Here is a 13,329-nt window from a genome sequence, read left to right as displayed (position 1 = left end):
CCGATGGGTATAACACGTTATATTCTCTATAGGAAAGCCAAAAAGTTCACGAGATTCCCGCAACTCTTTCGAACATAAAATAGTACGGGGTGAAATAAAATAATTAGCTTAAGGATATGTTGAGTTGAGTCGGTTTTTGTGTTGGATGGAGAGAATATAATTGAAATATATATATATATATATATATATATATATATAGATAGAGAGAGAGAGAGAGAGAGTTAACGTTACGTGCTTTTTAATAGTTCATTGATATGTCTGATATGATATGGATGTGACACGGATACGTGACATGCACATGAAACATGAATAGGTCCATCATGCCAAACACTATGTCTGAGGTGATACGTATGTGAGACGGATACGTGAAACATGGATGTGTCCATGAGGCACCCACGATGACAAATCCATCTCAAAGCGTAGTAAGAAATGGCGGGGACCTCACATCCATAACACATGAGTGTTTGACGTCGATAAATGTAGATATTATATTAGATCGACAGGCATACACCATCATGAAACCTGTACGTAGAGTACATGATGACACTCTGTAATGATCATGTTTCATGTTGTCCTTTCTTATCAGATTAAAGGTTTCTTTCAACCATCATCATCCAAAACATATTGATATCTCGTCAACTTCAAATCATCAGAGTGGCCCCACTCACCACCAACCAGTAATAATCTCACGGTTAAAGCCCTTTGGTATGCATGGCCCACTGTACTTTTGGGCCCCCACACGGGAGCCAGCACATGGGTGGCACTTGTTTGGGTGACACAGTGGGGTTTACTGTTTGAGAGAAGGTTTAACGGACATAATAATTAAGGATTTCCATCTTCATATAATTTACCATTAACCAAAGGTTGGTTCCTCAGATCCGGTCGTCAAATTGGATGATCATTCATAACTTATTTAATTATATATGTGATATTATAGTCGAATAATGATAATATTTTATCATTAGCATATTTTATGTTACGAGAAAGATCTTTCTGGATGAGAATCAAGATGAAGTAATTAATTTTAGATAGCTTCGAGAGTGTAATTTTGGTCAAAGTAAATGATATTTATTGTCTCTCTGGATTTAAGTGTAACATATATAAACTCATAAATCATATATGTCTTTTCTAATTTTGCTCTATCGGTTTATAATCATTCGAACATTAACTAAAATTCTAAGTCACATTACACTGTTTAATGGAGTATTTTATTCTTTTCGAAACCTAATATTCCCTATTAAGTACACATAAAGCATTTTAATATAAGTTATAATAAGGTTGGGAAGGTTAAATATTCTGAAAACTACTAAAAGTGAGTCGAACAAGAAATAGGAAGCCAACTTTGTCGAAGAGGGTAGGAAGTTGTAGTCACTTGAGCCATTCGATACTACCTCGTCTCAAGCTTCCAAAGAGGGATGCATTATTGAGTTGGTACGGCAGCTTATTCTAGCTGGAATTGAAGAGAGAGAATTATATAGGACAATAACTCATCTATAATTTTCTTTGAATCACATAATTGAAAATAGTTTTCGTTCGTTCTCAATATCAAGAGAAAACAGATATTATGTGATGAATACGAGACTTGAGTTCATGATCTTACGATAAATTATCAAGTCAGTAATCCTTTTAAGGAATCTCCGAGTGTCTTAATTATTCGACTAGTAATCCTCGAGTACGATGAATACGAGATTTGAGTTGATGATTTTACGATAAATTATCAAACTAGTAATCCTTTGAAGGAACCTCGAGTGTCTTAACCGTTCGACTAGTAGACATCAACGAATTCATCGAAGGCTTGTTGAGCATTATCGATCACCGAATCACGCATGTTGTTGGAGCGAATTAAGTATGTGGGCATCATGATTTGTATCTTTACACCGATGGTCTCCATCTACACTTCAACTCTTGGAATCTCATCAGATCTGGAGTTTGATCTTGCAATGATGCACCAAGGGGACAAAATGAAGGTTCTGCCAAGGACATGTGCAGCTCTACCATACATGAAGTTGGGATTCAGAAACACTAAATTCTGGTCCAATCATTCACTTGCCGGCAAGAAGATTGCTGGCAAGCATTAAGGACTTTTTGTTTGGGACCATATGACAATGAGAGGATTATTTCGTAAGCTTTATTCATATTTATTGCTAAAAATCGATTGCAAATATCAAATGTAAGGATTTCTTTTTTCTTTTGCGAGTTTTTAGATCTATCCGACTCGCTTAAATCAGATTAAAAAATTCTTGTAATCTTTCTCTATCGTACTGCTATGCTAACTTCCGATTCGATCACATAGTTTTTCTATCAATGATTAAAGTATTTATTAGCTAAGCTAGTTAATATTTTTTAAACATTATGTTACGACATAATAATGTTATATCCGATTTTGGATAGAGGAGAAGAGAAGATAGATAAGGAAAGTAGGAGAGAGAGAGAGAGAGAGAGCAAATGAGGCGATAGGAAGAAAGATAAGAAGAGCAATAAGAAGGAATAAATGATGGAAGAAGATACGATGCAAAATGACAATGCCATATTTGTAGTCTTCCTTTGCGAAACAAGCAATCGAATAGCCTATCATCCCCTCCTAATGACTCCGTGGCCCAACTCGCAGGCAATCGCCGATAGATTCTGATCCACGGAAAGCCTAAAGCTCGCATTGCCACGAAGCGTCTCTCCGATGGTTTCACGAAGCATAAGTGGGAAGGCAAGACATTACTGCCTTCGAAGCGTGCATGCTTCCACGAGTGCAGATCGGAGAGGCATGGCATCTTCGAGGCGTTGGCGATAAAGATTAAAGAGAGGACAGGGACGTGCATGGCAAAAGGATGCAGCAAGGTGTGGCTTTGTGACCACCGAGGTTTTTATTCCCCGTCCCTCCCTTGCATCGGGGCAGGAGAGTGTGTCCGGGTTCAATGAATGCAATCTATGTATGTGCTCCAACTTTGGATTCTCCCGGGGATAACTGGATAACCATGCAAGCGCTTGAATAAAGGTGGCTTAGCACCATTATATAACCCTGGGAGAAGCTAGCTGGTTTGTAAGCTCAAGGAAGACTCGGTTCAGAGACGAGCGTCGGATGTCCTCTGGGGTTCCTTCAAAGCACTTCGGTAGGGCCATTTCCAGCCTCGGATGTCATCGGCCCTCACTGAAGTGTTTGGGGGAACTCCGGCTGGCATTCCACGGCCGCCGCATTGTTCATTCACACCATCGTGTCTTCAGCTACCATGCACAGACACACACACACTCTCTCTAACATTGCATGCAGAGGAATGGAAGCAAGAGTTGGATGTCATCTGGAGTTCCTTCAAATCACTTCAGTAGGGTCATGTTTCGCCTCGGATATGCATCAGCCCTAACTGAAGTGTTTGGGGGAACTCTGGATGGCATTCCACCACACCCAGAAGGACTCATATGTGACAGACAGGCATCCTTGCTTGCCAAATTGTTCAGATCATTCCATCTTTAGATAGAGACTAAATCGTTTGCTGCACAATGCAAAAAGGTTGGAAAACCATATGATCATTCTCTTCCTAAAAGGTGGATTGTGTCATCCAAAATTGCCTTTAGGTGTGTCGACTAAAATATTCCTCATAGCCATTCGGATGTGGGCGACGCTTTGTAAAGCAAACAAGTTGGAGTGCTCCCACCAAAGAACTACTTTCGAGTATTTATTTCTGATCACTTGGCTGACATGATCTTTGGATCAAAGTCTGCATACCACAAGTGAGATTAGGGTTCAACAAAATCTCAAGTGTTTGAGAGAATTCTAGGAGACATGCAGCCGACACAACAGTTGGGAGGGGCTGGGCCAGTCGAAAAGGCCATGGCTCGGCCATGGCCTAAGATTGCCACTGCACTCCATTAGGGCTTCCAGCCGAGTCTCAAGTGTCATATAGGTTTCTTGGTCATGTTTTCTTTGTAGATTCTGTAAATGAAGACTGGGTGAAGATCTTTCAGAGTCATAACCCAGACAGTGATCTGCGTCTTTAATTCCAGGTTACAACCCAATCCAAGTTTCACGTGAAGGCTCCAAAGCTTCATCTTCCAATTCCCATCTTGAAGAACGCATCAGGATGTCGTTCTTCATCCTTGAGTGCACTGATGTGTGAGTCGAGCATGTATGCATCATGGCATGGTCTCGAGAACTCTTTTTTTTCCTTCCTCTACAGGAAATAAATGGGTTGGGTAAAGGCCAAGAACAAACATCAAGTTCTGGATGCAGATCCTTCGACGAGCCAACCACAACAACTCGATCGTACCCGCCGCAGAAAGATCGGCCAGCCTTTCAGAGCTATAGTATTCTTGTGATCCACGTACAGAAGCGAAATGATAAAGCAAGAAATCTCAGTTCTAATGGAATCATGCAGAGGAGGAGGAGGAGGAGGAGAGTACTCCAAACTGAAGCTGATCCAGGCCTCCTCGCCATCTCATAAACTTGCCGAGGCTCGCAGACCTCAGCAGGATGGTCCACGACATGATAAAAGCAAGAAACATCAGACTGGAGACAATGGACTGCTGCTAATCCAGGCCTGGCAGTCTCTCCTAGATCGGACGAAGCATTCCCTATGGGATCACAGCAGGGACGAGGACCACCGGATCTTGGGGTGGTCCATGAAGAGAGATCTCGTAGCAGTGTCTCGTGCAGGAGGGCAAACTCCACCGTCGCGGTTGGACGGGGGTGGGGTTAAAACACATTCTGACACACCTTCAGCTTCGTTCTTGTGAGGCTGCTCCTTATTAGTTAGTAGGGTTTGGGAGCTTTCGGTAGAGATCTTCCTGTTGTATTGGCTCCTATAGCTGACAGACTTCCACTTTATGTTTCAGATAGGACGCAGTCTGCGCATTGCTTGCTTTAAGGGAATGCATGGCAGCAGACTGCACTTTCTTTTACGTTTTTTTTTTTGAACTTTATTTAATGTCAATATTTTCTATCAATAATTATGCTATTTTTTGAATGATATACTCTCTTTGTTTAATAGCAAGTAATGTGTATTCTTAATTAGTTTTGTGTTAAATGGTTTTTATTAATAAATATAAGGCGTATTAATGTTCCCAGGAATAATTTGCATAGTTTTGAAATTAAATCTCATTTTTCTTGTAGAAAAATTTGTTATGCATATTTATCTTAGAAAAATATGATAATATGAAGCCGAATTCTTAAAAGAACTTTAAACCAATCAACTATAAGCCATTTATGAATGGTTTATAGGTTAAGATGTTGTGGATAAACTCATTCTTATTAGGCCCATTACATTATATTAAATATTTATGTTAATAACGAATATACCTTATGATTTTTTTTATGAATATTTAGTAAAATATTCAAATTATAGTATCATTTTTATTTACTTTGAATGCGTCACGAGAATAGGAAAAATACCTTAAGACTATCAATAAAAGATGAAATAGTAATCACCAACTCCTTTATATAAGATGTGCATATTGGTTCACTGTTCACAATAAAACTTCAAAACTAGGGAAATTTTCCCATGGATTGACTAAAATCCAACTTGGATGAACTAAACAGCCATCATCAGATCCATGTTCTGTGATGGATTGCAAAGAAATCAAGAACATAATTGGTGAGTAATGATTATAAAAACTTGTATGAGCTCGTAAAAGAAAAATCATCACTTCATTCATGTCCCACTGTTATTTGCAAAGAGATTAAAGAAAACTAATCTCTGCATCTTTGATGCAAGCAATCTGTGTGGTGTAAATAGTTTGTTAACAGAGAATTAATGTCACAAATCCTGTGCCTATACAAATCACAGAGTTCACATCTGCTGCAACAAATGGGCATCAATCATTAATGAACCACTCATTGATACAATAATTACGAGCATCATCACATCAATCTCTAGTTCAGTAGATGTGGCTGAAACATGTTCTTAATGTACTGAAGAAAGCTCAATCATTAGACAACATTACATTTCATGCTGATTAGTAGGTCCAAACAAGGGTCTAATCCAATCAAAGTTCAGAGTATTGTAATGTATTAGCACATCAAACCAGTTCATGTCACTGGTTATTGTTACATGCAATTGAGGTTATATTAATAACAATTCCTTCATGATTAGTAGAAAGTTCTCATAAATCAACATCAGCTCCAGGGCCAGACAGGTAAGAAGACTGTGTTCATGGTTGGCAACCAGTCACTGTAATGAACTGTGGCTGTACCTGTGAAGAAACAACATGGCAATACACTCTTAATTGTGTGAAAAGACACCTGCTTAAAACGCCAGAAATGGCTACAAACAAAGAGGGAGACGACAAACACATACATTTAAGAGGAAGAGAGAGATGACTGAGATGGAGAAGCTAATTTATCTTGCTTATCTTACAAGAAAATCATGGCATTTACCTGAGCCTTCGACACAGGGGAAGTGAAGCAAATTCACCTGACTACTGCCACCAGACCTTTTGGTGAACTTTTTTAAGTACTCCATATTAACCATGGGATGTCTGCAAAAGTATATGTGGTATAGATGCTTGTGATGATGGAAGGATGGAGAACTCTTGATCCACTTCAACCAAGTTAGCATTATGTAGTGAATGATGTTAACTAAAGCTTGATATAAAATGAGGACTAAAGTTATGTATGTTCCTACCTGAAGCAGTTGGGGTATTTGCAGTCGTGGAGTTTCTCTACAATTCAGGTTGCAGTGTGGACTGCTGCAACGCAGAGAGTGATACACAACAGGCTTTGAGACAAGCTTGCCATGCTTGTTTTTGGGTGATAAGTTGCCCACCAGCTACCAAAATACCTTCAAAAGTTGGAATATGAGTATATGTGACAGAAAACATATTTCTTAATTTGTTTGGTGAGTGCCTATTGGAAAGAACATACTTGATTGAATTTGGTTATTATTATTATTATTATTGTTATTATTATTATTATTATTATTATTATATGCCATTTTAGTTCATCTTTGTTAGTTGACCATGGAGAAAATAACAGTAAAACATAAATTAATATTAGTAGCCCTTCCAAAAATGTTGAAAATTTGAAGGATCAAATAATTGATGAGAAAGATCGAGGGAAAAAACAAAAGGCTAACTTCCAAAATAAAGGCTTATCTAACCCATATATATATATATATATATATATATATATATATAAAGAGACAGAGAGACAACATCTACTATTTAATATGTATTATGTATATTAATAATCGGATTGAATTGTTAAGAAAGAGTGAGGTTGACTGAAGGCTTCTGGTTTGTAATGTTGGTTTAAATAGAGAGACAGAATCCGTGGGGTCCGTGTGAACTCCAACCAACATGCAAATTAGTCAACATTTCTTGACTTGCACAGAAAAAAGAAATTGAAATGGGTGGAGTTGGTGAGTTCACATGAATTGTGCTTCACCATCTAAAGGGGCAAAAAGAAAACTTCCAATCTGATCTGGTCGAACCAACTCAGGGGCAGGTCCAGATGAAGATTGGGATCCGGGCTTTAAGATGCGTGTAAGGACACGTGGCCCACTGATGTTCGGCGGCCCCTCATCACGTTTACCTAACCTAACCGCCCGTGGCAGTCGGAGCGCTCCCTCCCACCTTTTTCGTTCAGGCTTAGCTCAGCCGCACGCCACAGCGTTTCCCCCGGCTCTTCCGCTTCGCTTCTCTGCGGCGTTTGGAGCGGGTGGCTTACCCCTCGAAGACACCACCACGTTGGGTGCCAACCGTAGGGCGCATCCCATGCACCCATGCAATCACGTCCATAAAGGACGTGCCTCAGCCCTGCAACACGGACTTCCGGTGGGGCCTCTCTTGCCTTTTCATATCACTTCATACTATATATATATATATATATATATATATATATGGCACACGCAGAAAGCGTGACAAGGGTTTCGACATGAGACGAGGTGGAGACCATGTGCCGACGACACGCATGGCATCACGAGTTCGTACGCCATGTATGTAAATGTTGGTCAGTTAGTTCATATGACAAAGGCGAGTTAAAGCGCATGTGGGCTTGTTGGATATATATGGTGGCCAGCCGCTGTTGCCCTCCCCTCCCATCTCCACATATAGTAGCACTGCTGTTTCCTTCTCTCGCACTAACTCTCTCTCTCTCTCTCAATCTCTTGGCCCCATGCTTGCCCTTCCCTCTCAACTGCGTCTCTTTCCTGTTCCTGTGGAACAAAGGGTCATTGTGTGCCTCCCATGTGGGTGCCTAAAAGTAGAACTGGTCACATGAGAAACCACTCGATATGTAGTTACCTAACAGCTGCAGTGTGGAGGTTTCTTAGGGAGGGGGATGGAGAAGGAAACCCTTCACGGAGGCGAGACCGAGTCACATGATCGCCTTAATGGGCCGGGGGCCCACGAGGCATCGGTCACATGGGTGTACCGCCGGGGTGTCGACGCGGCCCTCGCCGTCGTACCCGACACGTGCGGTGTCCCGAGCCGGACCGGTCCGGACCCGAGCCAACCACGCCGGCCACCCTGTCACCGTCCTGCGGTCGACGCGCGCGAATTAGCACGATCGACGGATTCGGTGAATGCGGCCAAATCACAAGATTAGTATTCTAATTACCAACATGGGTCGAAATATACAATGGTAGCTGCGGATTATGTTACTTGCCAGGTCCCCAGACGACGCGACAAGGTTCGTGTTCTCGTTCCGGGACATGGGGGGAGACAAGCTCACAAGGCATCTTCGGACTACAAGGCTTGCGAACGTTCGGGTTATTAATGGCTCGGACAGCAAGAAGACCGGAGGAGGAAGAAGAGACAAGGGTATTATTTTTTTTACAGACACGTGGCAAGTTGGGAGTGAGTGACCGAGTGGGACCAGGGTAAGAAACAGCGGGGGAACATCTGGGCCTCCATGGCCTTTCTCCATATAATGCTTCTTCTTCACACAACTCTCTGTTCTACTTGTTCTATAAAGCTCGCCCTCCATCCCTCTTTCCTTTTGTCTCTCCCACACCGCTCTCCCTTTTCCATTGTGCCGAGATGTCGAGCAGGAGGTCGAGGGTTTCCGAGGAGGAGATCAATGAGCTCATCTCCAAGCTGCAGTCCCTCCTTCCGGAGGCCCGCCGGCGAGGCGGCGGCAGGGTAAGCGGGCACCAGACTGACGTTCTCCTCCCACCCCGACCCAACTCCTCACTGCCACATCTGACCTCTGTGTCTGTGTTCCGTGCTGCAGGCTTCAGCGGCGAAGCTACTGAAGGAGACGTGCAACTACATAAGAAGCCTCAACCGGGAGGTGGACGACCTGAGCGGCCGCCTCTCGGCGCTCATGGCGACCATGGACAACAACAGCGCCGAGGCCGAGATCATCCGGAGTCTGCTCCGGTCATGAGGAGATACCCCACTCTAGTGAAGGATCCCCACATCTACATATCCACTACATATCTATTTCTATATAGATAATGTACCTGTCTGAGGGGTAGGACGTAGATGTAGCAGCGGTGACTTGCCATGGATTTCCTGTACAAGTTTTCTACCTTTTCTTCTCTCTCTCTCTCTCTCGGTCTGGCTCGAGTTGTTCCCTCCACAGGCAACCGACCGACATCAACTTAGAAAAATATTTATGTAATCCGGTTCTATTTAGTTCATCTATGATAGTTTAATTCATGTGAGAGAGTGACGCAGTCTCTAACATGCGGTCATACGGTCTGCAGTCGCCTCATCTTCTCCAACCTGCCACTTGAGGAACGTGGGGACTAATGGCCTGTGCAAGCTTGAGCTGAACACACTTGCCCTCGGCATTTGTATAAATCAAACCATGGGTTTCTCTACTTGTAATGCAATGCTATGCGTTTCTCTTCTCGATCATTGTCGGATCAATCGTTGAATCGATCGATCGATTATTCGAAAAAAATTAAAGTATAATATATTTATATTATATTATATCAAAATTTTATAACAGATATCGAAAAATGAATATATAAGAGTTTTCTATAATTCATAAAAATTTGAGAATGTTTGGTAATAAATAAAGAGTTGAAGGTTTTAATGATTAAAAATAAAAAAATTCAAATCTGATCAACCAACCCAAATAAGAGGCGAGCCGTCGACGACCGGGCCGCAGGAGCGGCGGAGACCGCCGATGAGGCCCGCCAATTCATCGGAACTCTCATCGACCCCCTCTCTTTCTCCGAGGGTAATGGCTTAGTCGCAATGATGGTTGCGAGCGCACATCCCAACCAATTAAAAGGTAAAAGAAAGGTAGGAACTGGCGATATGATAGATGGATAAACGAGAGAAAAGATCTAGAAAGATGAAGGATAAAGGAGGACGAGAATAAAAAAGGATCATAGCGAGATCACACCTGGACCGAGGAGGACAGCGCCGATCTGGAGCAGAGGACGGCGTCGTGGAGGAAGACGGGGAACAGCAGCCCTGATCCTGCCTTCCATATCCGATGGCGTCTTATGTTTGCCTCCCTGATCATCGAGATCGCCACCGCTAGGTATTCCTTCTCTCTCTCTCTCTCTCTCGCTCTTTTCCGCTAGGGTTTTTGGTTGGAGAGGAAACAAAGCAATACAATGAGTCGGGAGCGCGCAAGAGCAGGTGGAAGGCAGTTGGTTACGCCAGCCCGCCACGTTTGAAAGCCGGGCGGGAAGGGCTGCGAGGAGGACATATCTCGAGCCACGTGTGATTGCAATGAATAGTCTCGACGATCGTAGAATACAGCTTTAAATGTCGTGCCGTAACAAAGGACTCGGTTTGATGATAGGAATTAATGCTTAATGAGAGCTCGTACAGCTTAATGACATACAGCCAAATGAAATTAAGATCCGATCCAATTACACTTAGAAACACTCGAATTTAATAGACCTGCAGCTAGTGGATCGAATTGAGCAGTAGCGTGCATTTCGATTCAGCGGAACTCTTCCGAGTTTTTAGTGTGGAAGAAAAGACCAACACGCAGACAACGAGTTGGATTTGACAATGAACAGTTGTTTGAGATTACAATCTGGTGATGGAAATCTGAAAGAGATCATTTGTATTCAGTAATTATAAGTAAAAAATGCATGTTAACAATCATTCAGGACATGGAACTCTGAATAAAAGAATAAAGCATTTCCTCCTGAACAAGACTCTTTAGGAAAATATTTATTTTTTACAATCAAGCAGTATGATGGATGCAAATACTATTTACAACAGACATGCAAAAGAAGAAGAAAAGGTAGACTCACAAAGATCTAGACAATATCAAGATACAGCAATTCAGATGACCATCATCAGAAGCAGAATCCCATTCACATCATTTCGCAATCTGCAAACACATTCAAAAGAGGTCCACAGGACATGGATATGTAGTTAAGGCTTAATTCAATGTAAAATGATATTTTTTGCTTATTCTACTCGAGGAGGAGACAGTCTACTGAGCAAGTGAGATTTTGAGTTCCCATTTCTTCCAATATGTGATTGTCGCGTGATGCTGTCATCCAAACATGAAAAGTGATACTTGGTAATAAAAATGCTTCTCTTTGACAAAAGAGTGAACTTGCAAAATAGAATTTCCTCCGATCTATCCTCATAAATCAAATTCAAATGGCGATATGTTCTACATCATGTTGATATCGGTTCTGGCATCCACCGCACAAGCAGTCAAAAGATGCTTGTCTACTGAATCAATATGATCTTCCAAAACAAAATCATAAAACTGTTAGTACATCAAACTTATACTGAGCAAATGCAATATCAAATCCAACTGCCTAGAAGTATTTCACAGATAAAGTATATTTCTTGAATATAAAATAGCAATTGTACAAAACAAGCCACCGACAAGAATAGTCAAAGCTTGTGTAGGTATAAGCCCGCAAAACATCATTATCAAATTAAGAACATCCATTTTACATCAAGTTGTCTGGATGTTCTTGGAGGCAATTATGAATGAGAGGTAATTTCCTAACCTGGGAAATGAGACTATCAGAATGAAAACATGTTTTCCTACAACATGATTTAATTAAGCTGCAACAAAGCAATTATCTGGAGCAAAAGTGAACCTGTAGAGTGAGAAATTATCTGGAGAACAAATAGACAGTTAATGTATGGTATTAATAAAGATACAGAATCCTATAAGTGAACACCATAGAGAAACATTTTAGTTAACTAAGATCAAACTTTTGTCCTACTGTTCCATATTGTTCACATTATAGTTATAAATGATAACATTGATTTCACTTTGATGGGTGTTTGTTTGAAAGGTACAACTAAAACACAACATTAGGATGATTTTATAGAAATTATTTAAATTAGATTTTGGATGTCAGGATTAAAGTATCAAACACCAATAATAACGTCATAACTAATGTATGCACGTAAATTTATAATCCTAGTACTCACCATCAGGATCATAATAGCCAAAAACATAGTTCCTTGTCATGAACAGAGGCATAAGCAGAACTCCCATAGATCATTAGCGGATAAATTAAATCTAGGAAAAGAGGGCTTTGGTTCTTGAAATGACAAATAAAATAAACCAAAGAGCACAATTGAGAGTAATAAATATGTTACTCATGTCATATTAATAGATGTCCCATATTTATCTACCCTCATTCAGCTGATCTAATGAGCACGTTAACTAAGTTAGTGAGAAGTCAAACAATTCAAAGAAAAATCAGGCACTCAGAATGAAAAGGACTAAAATTTTCTGCTCATTGATCAGTTGATCTTGCAGATTGAAAGAATGCATTTCCTCATAGTGCTTATTTATTGAGAAAAACTAAAAAAATACGCAAAACTTAAATCAACAAAAGAATGAATTGCAATAACTACAGAAATGTTTCCTTCCTCAATCATGCCAGTGATCGGGAGGAGACGTAACAGATCTCAGAAACAAGTATAGAGACCATCAGAAGGATTTTCCATCATCAATCTAGACGCCAAAAAGACGTCTCAGATGACCATCGTGAGAAATAGAAACCCGTTCACATCATTTGGCAATTCATAATGCACAAAAAGGAAAACAAAACCGCAGTGGAAAATGAGAAAGCCAGAGGGCGAGCATATCTATGAGACATAAAGAATTTGCCGTCCTCTTTGATATGATTTGCATAGGCTACTAATGTATCAAAACATGTAGTATGATACTTTCTGAGAGCATGTGTGTGCAAATGCCCCCAGTACCTGTTTATCATACTCATTAATCATGTCGATAGTATCGTTGAAACATTAGAGATTTGGCAGCAGAGATTTTACAGAGTGAATAAAAAAAGATCTGTGTAATGGCAATCAGAGCGGCACGCTAAAAGGAAAGGAGAAGCAGGGAACCGAGCGATCTGTCCATGACAAGCAACCATCGCAGCCGTTGGCCTCTGGTTAGATCGCGCTCGCTTCGTCTCCCGTTCGGACGGAGGATGGAAG

The 13,329-nt window shown here is 41.0% G+C and overlaps 1 protein-coding gene and 1 non-coding gene across 2 annotated transcripts; one reads left to right on the top strand and one right to left on the bottom strand.

Annotated features, from left to right (window-relative positions):
* The first annotated feature begins 8,908 nt into the window (after positions 1-8,908).
* On the top strand, positions 8,909-9,458 carry LOC135677635 (transcription factor ILI5-like). Its single transcript, XM_065190003.1, has 2 exons — positions 8,909-9,066; positions 9,158-9,458. Exons 1-2 carry the CDS (start codon positions 8,965-8,967, stop codon positions 9,311-9,313), a joined length of 258 nt encoding a protein of 85 aa, XP_065046075.1. The 5' UTR covers positions 8,909-8,964; the 3' UTR covers positions 9,314-9,458.
* Positions 9,459-12,584: 3,126 nt separating this feature from the next.
* LOC135677961 (small nucleolar RNA Z162) lies at positions 12,585-12,675 on the bottom strand. The gene has a single exon (XR_010514790.1). It is a non-coding gene; the product is annotated as a small nucleolar RNA Z162 (small nucleolar RNA).
* Positions 12,676-13,329: the final 654 nt, after the last annotated feature.

The sequence above is a fragment of the Musa acuminata genome, chromosome BXJ1-6 (assembly GCF_036884655.1).
Source record: "Musa acuminata AAA Group cultivar baxijiao chromosome BXJ1-6, Cavendish_Baxijiao_AAA, whole genome shotgun sequence".
Lineage (NCBI taxonomy): Eukaryota > Viridiplantae > Streptophyta > Magnoliopsida > Zingiberales > Musaceae > Musa > Musa acuminata.
Note: the sequence above shows the minus strand (reverse complement) of the source record. Positions and strands in the feature narration are given on the sequence as shown.